Here is a 17,433-nt window from a genome sequence, read left to right on the forward strand (position 1 = left end):
TTATTTAACAGTGCTAGCAAGGAGGAAACTATTTACCCATAATTATTATTCTGCAGCTTTGCAGGAACTACACGTTGCCAAAGTCCAGAGACGAACCTTGGTGCCTGCAGATGGTTTTCAGGCATACTTCTAAACACAGCCTAAAGGGTGCCTTGGTTTTACAAACAAAACAAAACAAAAAAGCAAAACAAACAAATCTTCACCACAATCAATGATGTCAAACTCCACAAGCCCCGTGCTGCCAACGGGGCGACTCCAACCCCACCACTCCTCCCCCCCCCCCACGGTGCGACCCCCAACCCCACCGCTCCTCCCCCCCCCCACGATGCGACCCCCAACCCCACCGCTCCTCCCCCCCCCACGATGCGACCCCCAACCCCACCGCTCCTCCCCCCCCACAGTGCAACCCCCAACCCCACCGCTCCTCCCCCCCCACAGTGCAACCCCCAACCCCACCGCTCCTCCCCCCCCACAGTACAACCCCCAACCCCACTGCTCCTCCCCCCCTCCTCTCGCAGTACGACCCCCCAACCCCACCGTTCCTCCCCCCCCAGTTCTCGCCTCACAGAGTGCGACCCCCAACCCCACCGCTCCTCCCCCCCTCCTCTCGCAGTACGACCCCCCAACCCCATCGCTCCTCCTCCCCCACGGTGCGACCCCCCCCAACTCCAGCCTCCCGCGGTGCGACCCCGCTGCCCCTTTTCACCGTTGCGAGCCCAACCCCGCCCCCTCTCACGCCAGCCCTCCCCTCACAGCCTCCGTGCCGAGGTCGACCCGCCCCCGGCTGCAGTGCCACACGCCACCGGCGACGTGACCCAAACGCGCGGCGTGAGGGCACGAGCCTCACACACCCCCCCCCCCGCCCGCCTCGTGAGCGCGCACGTACGCGTGCCCAGCCGCGCCGAGCCTGAGCACGTGGGGACGGCCGCTGGGACTGGAGCGGAGTCGGGCTCGGGGCCTGAGCGAAGCCGGCGTGAGGTGACGGGCTGGGGGCAAAGCGGGCCGCGAGCCCGGGAGAGACCATGCGGCGGCGGGGCGGGGTGGGAGGGGGTGAGAAGTAGGAAGATACCAAGTGAAGCGGAGAGGGGGGTGCGAGCTTAGGCAGGCGGTGGCTGCGCGCTCCCAGCCACCTCAGATGCGCGCTCTGGCGGGAGCGCGGCGCCTCCCCTGCTGTTCCGTTAGGGGGCACTGGGGTAAACCGCCGCCGCGTGGACTTCAGGGGCGGGGCTTGCTGGGGTGGGCGGGGCTTGGGCGGGGGAGGGGCGGGTCCCACAGGGAAGGGGGAGGGCAGTAGGGTCCCTACTGGTTCCTGGAGGAGGGGTTGGGAACAGTGGTCCCAGTAAGCCCGGGGTGGGGAACTTTTTTTTTGGGGGGGGGGGGGGGCACAGACCCATCAAAACATCAGTTGGGGGCCACACACAAAAGAGAAGCACAAAAAAACCCTCTTAGTGTCCTGGCCCCCTGAGGAGAAAAAAAACCCTCCCAGATGTAGCCCCCCCCCTCAGAATCAGGGGGAAAAAACTCCCCTCAAGCTTCAGCCCCATGGGGAGGCCCTAGGGCCAAATTAACTCCTCCAGAGCCTGGGGCTACTAGGGTTTGTTTGGCAGGGCCAAAAAGGAGGGGTTCAGTGTGCAGGAGGGGGCTGCCAGGAGCGGGCTGGGGGTAGGAGTTCGGGTTGTGGGCAGGAGGTAGGGTGCAGGTGTGGACTGGGGTTGAGGGAGTAGGGTCTGCAAGGGTGGAAGATGCAGGAGGAGGATGAAGATGCAGAGTCTGGAGGGGGGGTCTGGAAGAGAGGGGGTGCGTGGGGAGGGTCAGAAGAAGGAAATAAAGGTGATATGATGCACACGATCAGGAAGAACTCTCCCAGCATAAGAGGCAGCATGAAAGAAGTCTTGCAGGCTTAGTCATCTCAGTGAGCCACAAGATTGTTGTAACCAAGACGATTTCGTGGGGTAGGGTAGTTTTGCTAACTGTGCTTCCCTATCTAGCATTTGCAGGGGCGCCGATTGAACTGTAGCAGCATTTCGATCGGAGGCAGAGGACATGCACGACTGTCACAGTCAATGTAGTGTGCACTCTAGAGATGTTAAATTGCGGTTAATTGACTAGTCGAGTGGTTGATGGAATTTCCATCGACTACTCGATAGGCACTTCTGCATTCCTCCTTTGAAATGCACAAGAGCCCTGTTGGGGTTTTTGTGCATTTCAAAGGAGGAATGCAGAACTCCGCCTGCAGCCGGGGCCAGTGGGAAGTCCCACTGACTCTGGGCTCCACACTGGCGTGTCTGCTTTGAAATGTACAAGAGTCCGCAGCAGGGACTCTTGTGCATTTCAAAGCCATGGAGCCCAGGGTCAGCGTGGGACTCTCCAGCTGACCTCAGGTTCCATGCAGAATTACAGTGGAACCCAGATCAGCTGGGGAGTCCCCAGCTGACCCCGGGCTCCTTGGCAGCTGCCCCTTTGAAATGCCAGAGGTGGTGTTTTAAAGGGGCAGCCCCCTTTGAAATGCCTCCTTGGAGTACCTCTTCTTTGAAGTACCCCTTCTCCCCCCCCCTTTACTGACTCTGATAGAGGCAGCAAAGCAGGAGGAATTGACTAGTTGACTGACTATCTGATAAGCATTTGCTTATCGGAAGGTCGACTAGTCTTTAACATCCCTAGTGCAATCAGCGCTCACATCATTCCATGTGTCCTTGCTTTACAACAGGGATGGTGAACCTAAGGCCCAGGGGCCAAATGCAGTCCCCCAGCTTGCCTAGATCTGGCCCCCAGGGGCTCGGGGCTCCTCCCCTCCCCCATTGGGAAGACTGCACTGGCATTCCAGACCCCCACTGCCTCCCACCTGACTGATTTTTATGTGGGTCAGCAGCCCCCGCCCCAAAAAGGTTCTCCACCCTTGCTTTACAAGCATGCCACTTTAGTAATATGCGGATTGAACCCAGCAGAATCTGGCAACCCTGTGCAAGGGCAATAATAAACTAAATGTCTCGTGGGCCACACAAGAACCCTGAAGGGGAGCATGCAGCCTACTACTGTTCTAGACGAAAGTAGTGTTTCTCAGGGAGTGATCTGTGGTGCTGGCTCCCTGAGATCTCCCTGACACAGTTTAGGAAGGCAGAGGCCAGGTATCAAAAAGATTAAGAAACACTGGACTAGAGTACACTCTTTGTCTTTCCTATGCTTGCATATAGTTGAAAGGGTCTTTATCCCATACCTAATTTTAGTAGCTGTTTATTCTAGCATACATATCTATTGCAGTCCTCCATTTAGTTTTTTGTTTGTTTGTTACTACTGCTACATTTTAAATGTTTCACAAGAGTGAAATTTATATTATTAAAGCAGTGGTCCCCAACCTTTAGAGGCTCCCAGCCCCGGGGGCGGGGCAACTCACGCGCCGGGCGCCCGGGGGCAGGACCGCGCGTCCGGGAGCACGCCAGGCGACTGGGATGCCCTTGCACCCGGCACCGGCATGTGCTCTAGGGCCGGGGCTGGGGCCGCCCGAGCCGCGCGCCTGGGGCTGGCACCGGCGCCGCTCGAGCGCCGCGTGCCCAAGCGCCTGCATATGCCCCGGGGCTGGGGCCGCCCGAGTGCCGCGAACCCGGTGCCGGTGCATGTCGAGCGCCTGGGGCCGGCGCCACCCGTGCGCCGCGGGCGGGGCTGGCCCAGGTTGTCGGCGGGCGCACACAAATGCCCCGGTGGGCATCATGGCGCCCACGGGCACCGTGTTGGGGACCACTGTATTAAAGGATCTTGGGTGGGAATCAATTTTGATTAAAATAGATTCAAGTAACAAGTTTCTAACAAAATTCTATCTTACTTTGGGGAGGTCTGAGTTTTACTGCTGTCCTGCTTCCTGCTGGAAACTTTGCTGTAGTCTTTGGATCACATTTCAGATCTGCATCAGGACTCTGGGCTCTGCTCTGAGGTTTATAACTGGTTTGCTCTGTGATCTTGAGCAAGTTACTTCTCCTCCTTGTTCTTAGTTTCCTTATCAATAAATTGGAGCTGCTACTTACCTCTCTAAAATAATTCCTTGTGGGTGCACCATTTAATGTTTGTAAAGCACTTGGATCCTTGAATTAAATTACTTATTTTCTTTTTTGACAGGAATATAGTTGCCCTGGGACTGTTGCATGAGAAGGGGAGAATATACAGCCAGCCAACTCACAACTCTCAAAAGCAGTTATCGGTTCTATAAAGTCCACTATCTTAGCTGTGATGAGCATGTTCCTAAAGGAAACTTTCCCTACTCCATGAAGGACATTTCTGTTCTCAATTCTCAGGGCTGCAGTGACCCTTTTATTAATCAAATTAAGCAGTAAGGAAGAGTCCAAATCTGCCTCTGACAAATATATAAAATCATAAAGGCACAGCTCATGGTTCTGCAGAGCTAATGAAGAACATCTTGTAACAAAGTTTTCAAGATTCATGATGATACAGTTACTTGACAATCACCACTTTTTTGGGGGTCACATCAATCTTTTATTCAGATAAGTTATGATCCTGGAGTTCCAGATTTCTTAATACTATGAATTGTGTCTTTCGGTTTTTGGTTTCGTGTCTCAACTGCAGAGAACAGACTTTCAGTCATGTCAAATGGTCCCTGTTGCATTATGACCGCTCATTTGCATGAGTAGTTGGTGTAGTCTCAGAAGAGCTTATCTGTTCAAAGGGTTGCACAACAGCCTACTCTCTTTCAGTTGGATGGTACCTTGATAGATACATTGGTAATTGTTGATCTTATACTGAGGAGCCTTGTACAAGGAGAGGTGCTTATATTGCTGTCCTGAAGAAGAACACCAGAGTGTGAGGAGGATGGAGCGCCTGGCCTCCTTCAGCAGTAAGTACCATAACCAGAACTTCACAGAGAGGTCTAAAAACCTCTGTCCTAGGTATGTCTCCACTTTCTGAAAGATCTATGCTCTGTCAATCGATCTTCTGGAGTTCAATTTAGCAGGTCTAGTAAAGACACACTAAATTGAATGCTGAGGGCACCTTCAGGTACTCCTACTCCTCACGAGGAGTAAGGTAAGTCAATTGGAGTTTTTCTCCTGTTGACCTCCCACTGTGTGGTCTCCCCAGAAAAATCAATGTAAGGGACGTCAACTCCAGTTACACAATTCACGTAGCTGGAGTTGTGTACCTTGCATCAGTTTTTCTCTGCCAGTGTGGATCTGGGCCTAGTTTGAAGGCTTTATCTTCCAATGAGGGTTGCTGGGAACTAGGGCATTTTGATCCATGTGATTGTTTTGGCCCCTGAATTGTCATAAGAATTTGATGGGAGCACTAAGTGACTCAGACGATTGGTAATGAAAATAGTCTAGTTGAACAAACAAATTAATGTCCCAATTGCTTATTTAATATAAAGTTTTAAATAAAATATACATACCCAACTGAATAAATCTGTCACCCCCCAAAAAAAAAAAACCAACACACCCACACACCACTACACAGCTTTAACGCCTTTCTTGACAACCTTAGATTGGTCATCAGCCTCTGGAGTGTCCTAAGATGGTTATGGAAACAGACCACCTTTCTCACCCTGACAGACTATCATTTTAGATTATTTTGGGGGCAAACAAATGCTACTACCTCTGCTGTGCAGTCTCCCTCAATAAATATATTACTTTGGTCTCCTGGTGTGTGATTCAGCCAGCTTTTAAAAGCACTGACTCATAAATACTACAGGTTGGACCTCCCTGGTCCGACACCCTCGGGACCTGACCACTGCTGGATAAGGGATTTTGCTGGACCAGGGAAGGTCATTTCTGGGTGCCCCCCACCTTCAGCCCTAGTCTGGCTTCCCAGGCAGCTCTCCATCTGCTGCCAGCCCCACTGCCTTGTCAGCCCCGCTGGGCAGTCGCCACTGCTGTGGCTCCTGGGCCACTGGGGTTCCACGGATGTTGCCAGACCAGAGAGTCCCAGTTTAGAGAGTTTAAACCTGTAGAAACAAGGAATCCGGTGGCACCTTAAAGATTAACAGTTTTAGTCTTGCATAAGCTTTCGTGAGTTGCATATATGTCATACTAAAATTGTTAGCCTTTAAGATCTCCCTCTGGACTTCTTGTTGTTTTTGCTGAAACAGACTAACAAAGCTCTCTCTGAAAACCATAGATACTAGAATTAAAAAGGATCTCTTTGGTTTTCCAGTCCATGCGGCTTACATTTCTGCAGGATAGTATCCATAGATGTCAAGAGGATAGACTTTTCATTACATGCATTTAAAGATGCTCATCACATCACAGTATCCAGTCCAAGTAATGATCTGTAATTTCACCATCTCTGGGAAGGTGTCCATGTAAGGATTTCTCCAGCAGCAGGACAATATCCCACAAATACTTGAGGAAACTGACACTGCATTAGAGGAGATAGGGTTACTTCAGCTGTAGCATGTAATAGTTTATTTTTAAAAATATCAGTTGACATGAAGATACAGGCTATGAGACACACTGCTAACTCTGTTTAAAAAATGCAAGGTTCTAGTGGTAATGGAGGATGGTGTAAATATTAATAATAGTAACATGCCTTTGTTGTATTGCATTTCCTTCGATGTATTTTCTTGTTGACTTCGTAGATGACCCTTTTGATAAGCCCCCTTGCCGAGGCTGCTCTTCCTACCTCATGGAACCTTACATCAAATGTGCAGAGTGTGGGCCTCCTCCCTTTCTCCTGTGTTTGCAGGTAAGCGGAGTGTAAAAGTGGAAGTGTATGTCATGTTGAGAAGCAGGTCATCAGAGCTATTTCTAAATGATAAATCATTGCAGAGCACCTTTTAATTACTAACCTCATATCAACTCATGCTCATCTGACAAATACTCGCTCCGACAGAGAAATGGAAGAGAAAATGTGGGAGGATGGAAGAATGGTGGAATTCAGCATGAGCAGGTGAAAGAAATATTTGGTTAGGCACCCATCGATGCAGAGAAGAGACATGATCCAGTGGTCAACAGCTAGACTATATTTTTTCTTTGCACTTAGCGTGCCTCATGACTTACCTAAGCAGAATTCCCAGTACATAGCTGTGAACCATCTTCAGTGTAGTATTAAACAGGGAAAGATAGGTGACCAGATATTTCTTCCTTAACTAAAGGGAAATTTTATTCTTCTAAGATATTCTTACATATAAATGTCTGTGCTCTGTCCTCTGGAATGATCCACTGTGAAAAAAGTCCAACAACAGATTCACTTAAATTGGGGGTTGTGTGCGCTGAGGGGGACAAAATCATTATTCAAATCCAATTTCATTTATAAAGTCGATAATTTTTGTTAACTAGAGCACAATAAGAAGTATCAGAGGGGTAGTTGTGTTCAGTCAGTAGCTGCAAAAACAAGGAGTTCTGTGGCACCTTAAAGACTTTGGCTATGTCTACACTCACGGCTTCTTGCGCAAGAACATCTTGCACAAGTGTTCTTGTACAAGAAGTCTTGTTCAAGAAAACGTCCACACTCCCAAGTGCGCGCTGTGCTTTTGCGCAAGAGCTCCCATGGCAGTGTGGACGCTCTCTTGCGCAAGAAAGCTCCGACGGCCATTTTAGCCATAGGGCTTTCTTGCGCAAGAAATCCCTGCCGAGTGTCCACACTGCCCTCTTGCACAAGAAGGCTTACACCTGTCAAAAAAGAGCATAGCTCTTGCGCAAGGAGCCCCCCCTTACCACGCCGTACTGTAAATTTACTTGCGCAAGAGCTGGCGGGCAGTGTAGACGCTCTGCAGATTCTTGCGCAAGAACGGCCGTACTTGCACAAGAAGCTGCGAGTGTAGACATAGCCTAACAGTTTTATTTGGGCATAAGTTTTCATCAGCAAAAACCCCTGAAATAAATCTGTTAGTCTTTAAGGTGCCACAGGACTCCTTGTTTTTAATAAAAATAAAATGTATTAAAGGAAGAAGCACAAAAGTAACATGGTTTTAATCTTATTTTGCAGTGTTTCACACGAGGATTTCAGTATAAGAAACACCAGAGTGATCACACCTATGAAATTATGGTAAATATACAATTAAAATTATCTTTCTTAATCTTGGGTTTTGTTATTTTCTAAAAGTTAGACCCATGTTTACTAATTTCACATTAAAAGTCTGCTAGATACACAACCTTGTTTTCAGAATTTTATGTTAGAAAACTAACCCAGCAGCAGATTTTATATTTTTTGTAAGTGTAGGGTTACCCAATGCAATTAATAGGCAGCAGGCTTCACAGAAACAACAGGAAATACTTATTTAACACAACCCACAACTAACCTGTAGAACTCATTGCCATGGGTTCTGTTGTGAAAGCCAAAAGTATAACTAGATAGTAGATCTGGATTAGTTCATGAAGAATAGGTCCATCTGTGGCCATTAGCCAAGAGGGTCAAGATGAAATCCAGTGATGGCTCCCTTAAAAACCTCTAAATACTAGAAACCAGGGGTGGAAGACAGGTGGCTCTGTATACTGCCCCCCTCAAGTTCTGGTACTGTCTGCTGACAAGATATGGGGCAAGATGGAGCACGGTGTGACCAGTTTGGCAGCTCTGAGGTTCTTACTGAAATTAAAGAAAAAATAACCATATGTAATACTGTGGAATGATGCAGAGGCTTTTATTTACCCATAAATTAGTGTATATAACCCGCACTCGTGTATAACCCACAGTTTTTCCTAAATGTGTAAAAAAAGTCTTAGATAACCCATGCACATGTATAGCCTGTGGGCTATATACGCTACTTTAAGGTACCTGGTAATTGCACATACCAGCTGCAGCCTCCGGGGCCGGGGCGGGGGGGGGGGGGGGGGCGGATGGCACGGGACGGAGAGCATAGCGCAGGCGAGCTGGCTGGCCTGCAGGAGGGGAACCGCGTAGTCACAGCCAGGCGCAGCCCACCCTTTTCCAGGACGGGGGAACCGAGAGCACAGCGCAGGCGAGCTGGCCGCCTGCAGGAGGGGAGCCACACTCGCCACCAGCCTCTGCACAGTCGCAGCCTGGCGCAAGCCACCCTCCTCCGGGAGTGGGGAATTGAGAGCGCAGCGCAGGTGAGCTGGCCGGCCTGCAGGAGGGGAGCTGCACTACACACCTAGGCAAGTAAAAATAAACTTGTATACCCCGTGGACATGTATACCCCACGGGGGGCTGCGGGGTTTGTAAAACTTTGTATAACCCGCAGGTTATATGCGCTAAAACACGGTAATTTTTATTGTCCATCTATGGCTCAAAGTCTGTCATCATAACCTCTGCTCCTTGTTTCCTACCCCCTCCCTCCTTTTTTTTTCTTTCCCCTTCTCCCCTATTTATTTTGGGTCTGCACATCCTAAACTCAAAAATCTGGTCATCTGAAGAAGTGGGCTGTGCCCACGAAAGCTCATGATACCATCTACATGTTTTGTTAATCTATAAAGTGCTACCAAACCAGTTTTTGTTTTTTAAATGTATCCTGTACAGACTAAATCAGCTACCCCCTGGAGATAAGAAAAATTGGTAGACAGTTATGCTATATAGACAAATTGCTTTTTCCTCCTATCCCCAGCAAAAAAGTTTAAATAATCTTCTTTAAAAATAAATATTTCATTGCACTTTTTTTTTAATTACAGGTGGTAAATACATTAAATGTTGCTGTATTTAGAACTTCTATGATAGTTTCACAAATTAGGAATAGTTATGGTAGATGGCGTATTGACATAAGCTGCCCTGGGACAAAGTGAAGCTCTTAAATGGCCAGTACCAAAGCAACTTGAGCTCTAACTGCCAGGTAGTGCCAGAATTTCTTTGATTCTGCAGGTGGTGACAAGATATGGGACTTATCAGAGGTGGTGATCTATACAAAGAGGGCCCCTGAGATTTGTTCTTTTTTTTTTTTTCCCCCCCTCTCCAGACATCTGATTTTCCTGTCCTGGATCCCAGCTGGACAGCTCAGGAGGAAATGGCACTTCTAGAAGCAGTGATGGATTGTGGATTTGGAAACTGGTGAGAACTTAGTGCTTAAACCAAACCAAATCAAGTTATTTTCATTGACTTTGGTGAGCTTTGGTGAGCTTTGGGTTAGGACCTGCAAGCTGAATATTCCAGCACACAACACAGCATGTTGTTCATGAGTGAGAGTCCAATCAAGCAGTTAAGGGTATGTCTACACTGCATTCCTCTTTCGAGAGAGGAATGCAAATGCAGCCGAGTGAAATTGCAAATGAAGCGTGGATTTGAATTTCCCGCGTTTCAGTTGCATAATCGCATCCGGCCGCTATTTCAAAATACCCTATTTTGAGATAAAAAACGCCATGTAGACGCAGTTATTTTGAAAGAAAGCCCTTCTTTCGAAATAACCGTTAAACCTCATTTTTTAAGGAGTAAGGGTTATTTCGAAAGAAGGGGTTTCTTTCAAAATAACTGCGTCTGCACGGCATTTTTTAATCTCAAAATAGGATCTGGACGCGATTATGCAAATGAAGTGCAGGAAATTCAAATCCGCGCTTCATTTGCAATTTTGCTCGGCTGCATTTGCATTCTTCTCTCGAAAGAGGAATGCAGTGTAGATATACATACTTTCACAGTGGAGGATTGAAAAAAATCAGGGGTCCATTCCCAGCTCTACCACTGACATTGAGGAATACACTGAAAGCCTAATCCTGAGAGATGCCAAGCACCTCCTATGCAGTGTAGAACTCCCTCAACTCTCACTGAAGTCATTAGAATTTGGAGGAAGCTCAACATCTAGCATGATCAGGCCTTTAATGTCACTCTGCCTCAGTTTACATATACAGTAAAACTCCAATGGTCCGGCATCTGATGGTCTGGTACTCCTGATGGTCCGGCACCATCAGGAACCCGGAAGTGCTCTGGGCAGCCGGACCATTGGAGCTGCTCTGCCCCCAGCTTCTCCGATTCAACCGCTGCTAAAACTGACCAGCGGCTGAATCGCGGAAGCCGGGGGCAGAGCAGCTGGGGTGCTGCTGGGTAGGTCCCGTAGCGCTGCCCCTCGGGGCTGCGGGACCAACCCGACAGCACCCCAGCTGTCCCCGGTTCAGCCGCTGCTGAAACTGACCAGCGGCTGACTCCAGGAAGCCCGGGGCAGAGCAGCTCTGCCTCGGGGTTCCTGGAGTCATCCGCTGGTCAGTTTCAGCAGCAGCTGAATCGGGGACACCTGGGGCAGAGAAGCTGGGGTGCTGCCGGGTTGGTCCAGTAGCGCCGAGGAGCGGCGCTGTGGGACCAACCCGGCAGCACCCCAGCTGCTCTGCCCCAGGCGTCCCCAAGAGCAGCTGGAATGCTGCCGGCTTGGTCTCGCTGCGCCAAGGGTCGGCGCTACCGGACCAACCAAGCAGCCCTCCAGCTGCTCTGCTGCAGGCGTCCCCGATTCAGCCGCTGCTGAAACTGACCAGCAGCGGCTGAATCAGGGACGCCTGGGGCAGAGCCGGACTATCGGAAGGGAGGGCTATGAGGGGTCTGGGGTGGCATCACCCCACCCAACCCCCCTCTTAGCCCCCCCTTCCGATAGTCCGGTATATCTGATAATCCGGCACCCCCTGGGTCCTAAAGGTGCCGGATTATCGGAAGTTTACTGTAATTGTTTTATAGACGAGTAAACTGCCTTATGACAAAGGTTCTCAAACTGTGACCTGTGGCCCACTGATGATCCCTAGGCTTATGTGGTCTGCTGAGAGCTGGCAGGTCACATGGTGCTGATGCTTTTTTCCAGTTGCTATATTGTATTAAAGACTTTTAAACATGGGCAGTTGGTGCAGCTGGGGCTGGAGGAGGCAGGTCCCCAGCCCCACCTACAGCCCTGTCCCCTCTGCTAAGGTCCCTGCTGTTTACTTTATAGAATTACATCTTGGGAGAAATCCTATTCCCTCTCAGCCTTCATTTGGCTAGGCTAAACATGCTAAACTCTCTTTAAAATGATTCTTTCTTCTGTTAGTGAAAAAATCTGCCAATTTCTATGGGATTTTCCCCACCCCTTAGGCAGGACGTAGCCAATCAGATGTGCACAAAAGCAAAGGAGGAGTGTGAGAAACATTATATGAAACACTTCATCAACAATCCCTTGTTTGCATCTACGTTGCTGAACTTGAAACAGGTAGAAGAGGCACAAAACGCTGATTCGGCCATTCCGTTCCACTGTAAGTACCCACCATAGAGATGGGCACTGACTTTCTTTGCATAATTATCTGAAAGTTTTATCTTAGAAACTGATTGAACCTTGGAGAAGGCGGTGTACTTTGTTTTACTCAAAAAGGACAGTAATATTTGGTCTGTGCATCACTAAGGAAAATATTTAATAGGATTTTCCATATATCAGACCAAGCCTTTTGGTACATAAAATGTGGTGCATTCCTTCCATTAGGTGCTTTGTGGGAGACTGAGGGAATGAATTTACCTGATACTAAACCCCAGGTGACAGCTTCCCCACCTAAAAAATGTTCCTGGTCAACTGGAGAGGCAGAGGATTCTCTGAGGAATGGAGTCTGCCTTGCCATACCCCAATGGACTTAGCACTTTACTTATCCTAATTACAAAATAATAAGGCTGTCTTAGCTAAACTAATTCCTCCTGCATCAGCAAAGGGAATACCCTTTTCTAGAACTACAGTCTGTTTTGCATTTACATGTCAACTTAACAAACCCACAGCAACTAATACCCATATTTTTCTAGCGGCTGATGATCCTCCACGGCCTACCTTTGATTCCTTGCTCTCCAGGGACATGGCTGGGTACATGCCAGCTAGAGCTGACTTTATTGAGGTAAGTTTCAGAGGGGCAACCATGTTAGTCTGTAACTGAAAAAACTTAAAAAATAACAAATAGCCTTGCAGTACTTAAAGACTAACAAAACATGTAGATGGTACCATGAGCTTTCACAGGCACAACCCACCACTTCAGATGAATGGAATTAAGGGGTCCAGTTTCCATATAAATAGCAGAAAAAAAGGTGGGGGAAAGAGAAGGGGAAAAAAAAGGAGAAAATGTTTATTGAGGTAGTCTCGTTTTATGTTGTTGCTATTGACTAGAGACACATACACACTCACTCTTACTCACCCTATCTACGGGGAAATGAGGGGACTAGATGATATAACCCGGTTGCTGAGTGTGGTAGGGTTGCCAGGTGTCTGGTATTTTCTTCTCCTGTAGGGGGTGGGGGTAGAAAAATCAGAAAATACTGGACATTTTAGGTATCTGGTATTTTCTGATTTTTTTTTTTTTTTTAACCGGATAGGAAGTGAAAATGCCCGGCTGTCCGGGTCAATACTAGACACCTGGCAACTCTAGCCACTTCAAATATTTCCAAAGTGGCCCTCTGCAAAAAATTATTACCCACTCCTGCCCTAGAGGTTCCATTTATAATCAAAGAGGTACACTAATGGGCCTGAGAAGCAGCTACCTGTGGTTTTATGAATAAGCAATGGATGCCATTGCCATAAGTCTGATAATGAATGACTCTTATGCAAAAAGGCTAGATGTGTAAATGAGATGCTCAACACAAGGGGACAGCTTATTTTTAGCTTACTTTCCCCAGAAAAAAATATATACGGGCCTAATTCAAAGCTAATTGAAGTTCACTAAAAGGCTACCAATGCTTTCAATGTCTTTTGATCAGGCCTGTGTTTAAAAAGTCTTCTTATGAAGCAAGCTTCTATACATGCAATGATCAGTAATGTCATAATTCATGTACCAGGATATATTCAGTCCTAACATAAGTTGGCACAGCCTCTATTGGTGCTTATTATTTTTCAATATTTGTGCAGAATTTTCTACAGAATAGGAGCAATGGAAGTTACCTGGTAGATGATATTCTAGTATTTAGATTGTATTCCAATTGGATGCTTGTGTATTTGTCAGTCTCATTGAGACTGTAGATTATTCCCCTAGGGCTTGTCTACACTTGCACCCTCTTTCGAGAGAGGGACGCAAATGAAGCCGTGATTTAAATATTCTGCACTTCATTTCCATATTCACGTTATGGCGCTATTTCGAAATAACAGATGCTGTTAAGACGCAGTTATTTCAAGAGAATAACTGGTAAACCTCATTGTATGAGGAATAAGGGTTATTTCGAGAGAAGGGTTTTTTCGCAAAATAACCACGTCTTAACAGCGTCTGTTATTTCGAAATAGCTCGATAATATGAAAATACAAATGAAGTGCAGGATATTTAAATCCCAGCTTCATTTGCAGTTTTGAATGTCTTCATTTGCATCTCTCTCTTGACAGAGGGTGCAAGTGTAGTCATGCCCCTAGTGTTTTTCCATCTGGTATGTGTCTTACATAAGCAGATAGTTACATAAAACCATACTTAATTTGATTCTTTTTTGGGTGTGGAGTCAGTGGTCTTTAGTAATACTCTGTTTTCAGTATTCTGCAGCTCTCTTGTCCGCTCCATTGAGTTATCAAGTTCCTAGAATTAAGTAGTGAGTACTTGTTGGTTTTCTTTGAACAGGAGTTTGACAACTATGCTGAATGGGATTTGAGAGATATAGATTTTGTGGAAGATGATTCAGATATTTTACATGGTAAGTCCCATTTCTTGACAAGAATGTTTGAAAGCCGGGTCTCAAAATGCCTGCTCAAAATTCAGTTGATTTTTCCTGTGCATTATGGGAGTTTTGGGTAAAGTTTCCATTTTAATAGAATTCTCTCCGTTGTATGTGCTGAGATATAACACTTGCATTTCTGTAGTGTATTTCAGTCCAATGTTCCTGCTATAACTTTTAGCAATGAGTATGCAGGCTATATTTACACACAGAGATTACCTTACCTGCTACTGAAATGTAGGCAATTGTAAGGTGCAACATGTTTAATAAGGTTCAGCCACATACCACATTATAAGAAAGGAAGGGAGGAACACTATATCCAATAGAAATGGCAGGGGGACATGTGATAATCATAGAATACTAGAACTAGAAGGGACCTCAAGAGGTCATAGAGTCCAGTCCCCTGCCCTCATGGCAGGACCAAGCACCATTTAGATCATCCCTAATAGATGTCTATCCAACCTGCTCTTAAATATCTCCAGTGATGGAGTTTCCACAACCTCCCTAGGCAATTTAGTGTTTAACCACCTTGACCATTAGGAAGTTTTTCCTAATGTCCAACCTAAGCCTCCCTTGCTGCAATTTAAGCTCCTAGGAAAACAATTTTTCTCCCTCCTTGTAACACCCTTTTAGATACTTGAAAACTGATGTCAGGTCCCCTCTCGGTCTTCTCTTTTCTAAACCAAACAAGCCCATTTCTTTCTGTCTTCCCTCATACGTCATGTTTTCTACACCTTTAATCATTTTTGTTGCTCTTCTTTGGATCTTCTCCAATTTCTCCACATCTTTCTTGAAATGTGGTGCCTAGAACTGGAGACAGTACTCCCAACTGAGGCCTAATCAGCGCAGAGTAGAGTGGAAGAATGACTTCTTTTGTCTTGCTCAAACACTCCTGTTAATGCATCTCACAATCATGATAATCAGAGCTAAAGTTTTGCCAGGTTACAGGCATCTACACAGATACTTTAGGCTAGAGAGAAGTACTATGATACCATCATGGAGCTTAAGAGGTCAGAGCCTGGATTTTACCATGATATGCTGTATGAGATGCTATCTTTCACAGTGTCTGCTAACACCCTACCCCAGTATTGCTTCAGTACTAACTTAGGGTATGTCTACACTGCCACCCTAGTTCGAACTAGGGTGGCTAATGTAGGCATTCGAAGTTGCAAATGAAGCCCGGGATTTAAATATCCTGGGCTTCATTTGCATCTTGCCGGACGCCGCCATTTTTAAATCCCCCTTAGTGCGGACTCCGTGCCCGCGGCTACACGCGGCACGGAGTAGGTACTTCAAATTAGGCTCTCTAATCCGAACTACCATTACTCCTTGTGGAATGAGGCGTACCGGTAGTTCGAATTAGAGAGCCTAATTCGAACTACCTACTCCGTGCCGCGTGTAGCCACGGGCACGGAGTCTGCACTAAGGGGGATTTAAAAATGGCGGCACTCGGCAAGAAGCAAATGAAGCCCAGGATATTTAAATCCCGGGCTTCATTTGCAACTTCGAATGCCTACATTAGCCACCCTAGTTCGAACTAGGGTGGCAGTGTAGACATACCCTTAGACACAAGAGTGCCATCTACTGTACTACTAATACTATTTCCTGTTGCTTCTAAGCGTTGCTTGAAAGTCTTCCTTCCTGTCCTAATCTTGCTTAGCTTGTGAAATCTGCTAGCAGGGTTGTATTGTTACAAGCAACAATGGGTAGTTTACAGATTAAGCCTTGTGCTAGTGAGTTCAACATACCATGCTGTTGGTATATTGTGATCTTTGTTCAGCTAAGTGTAGGAGGCCCGACAATTTCCAGGCCCCTGCAGAAGGTGAGGAGGAGCCTTGGATGGAGGGGGTGGGTCTGAGGACAGCCAGCTCTTGTGCCCATGGACCACACTGCATAGGGCTTCCACACCCCTGCCAGCCCTTAGTGCCACCTCGGGTTCTGGCGGCGATTTAAAGTGCCCAGGGCTCCAGCTGCTGCTGCTGCTGCTGCAGTAACACGGGCAGTGGTTGGGAGCCCCAAGCCCTTTTAAACGTCAGTTGTCCCGTTCCTCTCCCCCCCCTCCCCCCGATCTGTGAATACATTGAACTGCAGTGGCACAGGTGAATGTAAGGATTTCCTTTCCCCTTCCATGAATAGTAGTGTTACTCTCACAGCTTCTAATATTTTTCAGAGAAAAGTTTCTAGTGAATTAAATTCTGTGAACAAGTTTTGCTTAATTGGTACAGAAAACCCCCAACTTCTGACCACCCGAGTTACAACCCCTGACTTATGTCCTCAGCCCAGCGCCTATTGTAAATGAGGGTTCGAGTTATGACGTTCCCGACTTGCGATGAGATTGGTTCCCCGAGGAAGTGTTGCAAGTCGGGGGCCACCTGTGCCAAAAAAAGGCACTATTAGAACTGAATGAGGTTTAAATCCCTGGGGAAGGAGGATTTCTGGTCTCTCTCATTTGTAAACATGTTGAATATTCAACAGTACTGTGCTCACATTTCAGAGTTCGCCATCTAATTATTGGTAGGTTAATTTTCATCTTTTTATGTAATTTTGAACCTGAAAGCCGTAGTGTTCTTTGGACAGTGTGAAATTTAGCAGGACACAGCAGAGAACATGAGTTTGCAATCCTTAAACCTCCCCTTGACTGCTGTGAATTATTTCCATCTCTACACTAAAATCTTGGAAGAGCAATCTTGATCAGTATTATAAATCATCCTCTCCCTCTTTTAAAAGTTTACTTACAGAAGTCACTGGCCAGGGTGCTCTCTGTAGAGATCCAACTGTCTCTATGACAAAAAAGTTCTTCCGCTTTAAACCCACTGGAAAATTATGCATAAATATAGCTGCTCTCATTTCCTCCATCGATTCCTGGCAAACTAAAAAGCAAGACAATAAATAGCATTCTCGCTCTATTCACTAATTAATATATCTTAGCCTATTCATACATTTGCT

The 17,433-nt window shown here is 47.1% G+C and overlaps 1 protein-coding gene across 1 annotated transcript in view; it reads left to right on the top strand.

Annotated features, from left to right (window-relative positions):
* The first annotated feature begins 822 nt into the window (after positions 1-822).
* Positions 823-17,433, top strand: part of TADA2A (transcriptional adaptor 2A) — a 38,397-nt gene continuing 21,786 nt past the window's right edge. The window contains exons 1-8 of the mRNA XM_075904786.1: positions 823-978; positions 4,108-4,840; positions 6,575-6,681; positions 7,924-7,983; positions 9,842-9,933; positions 11,923-12,080; positions 12,613-12,701; positions 14,394-14,466. Coding sequence (XP_075760901.1) covers positions 4,816-4,840; positions 6,575-6,681; positions 7,924-7,983; positions 9,842-9,933; positions 11,923-12,080; positions 12,613-12,701; positions 14,394-14,466 — 604 coding nt within the window. The 5' untranslated portion in view covers positions 823-978; positions 4,108-4,815. The remainder of the gene's footprint in view (positions 979-4,107; positions 4,841-6,574; positions 6,682-7,923; positions 7,984-9,841; positions 9,934-11,922; positions 12,081-12,612; positions 12,702-14,393; positions 14,467-17,433) is intronic.

Source organism: Pelodiscus sinensis, chromosome 21 (genome assembly GCF_049634645.1).
Source record: "Pelodiscus sinensis isolate JC-2024 chromosome 21, ASM4963464v1, whole genome shotgun sequence".
Taxonomy (NCBI): Eukaryota; Metazoa; Chordata; order Testudines; family Trionychidae; genus Pelodiscus; species Pelodiscus sinensis.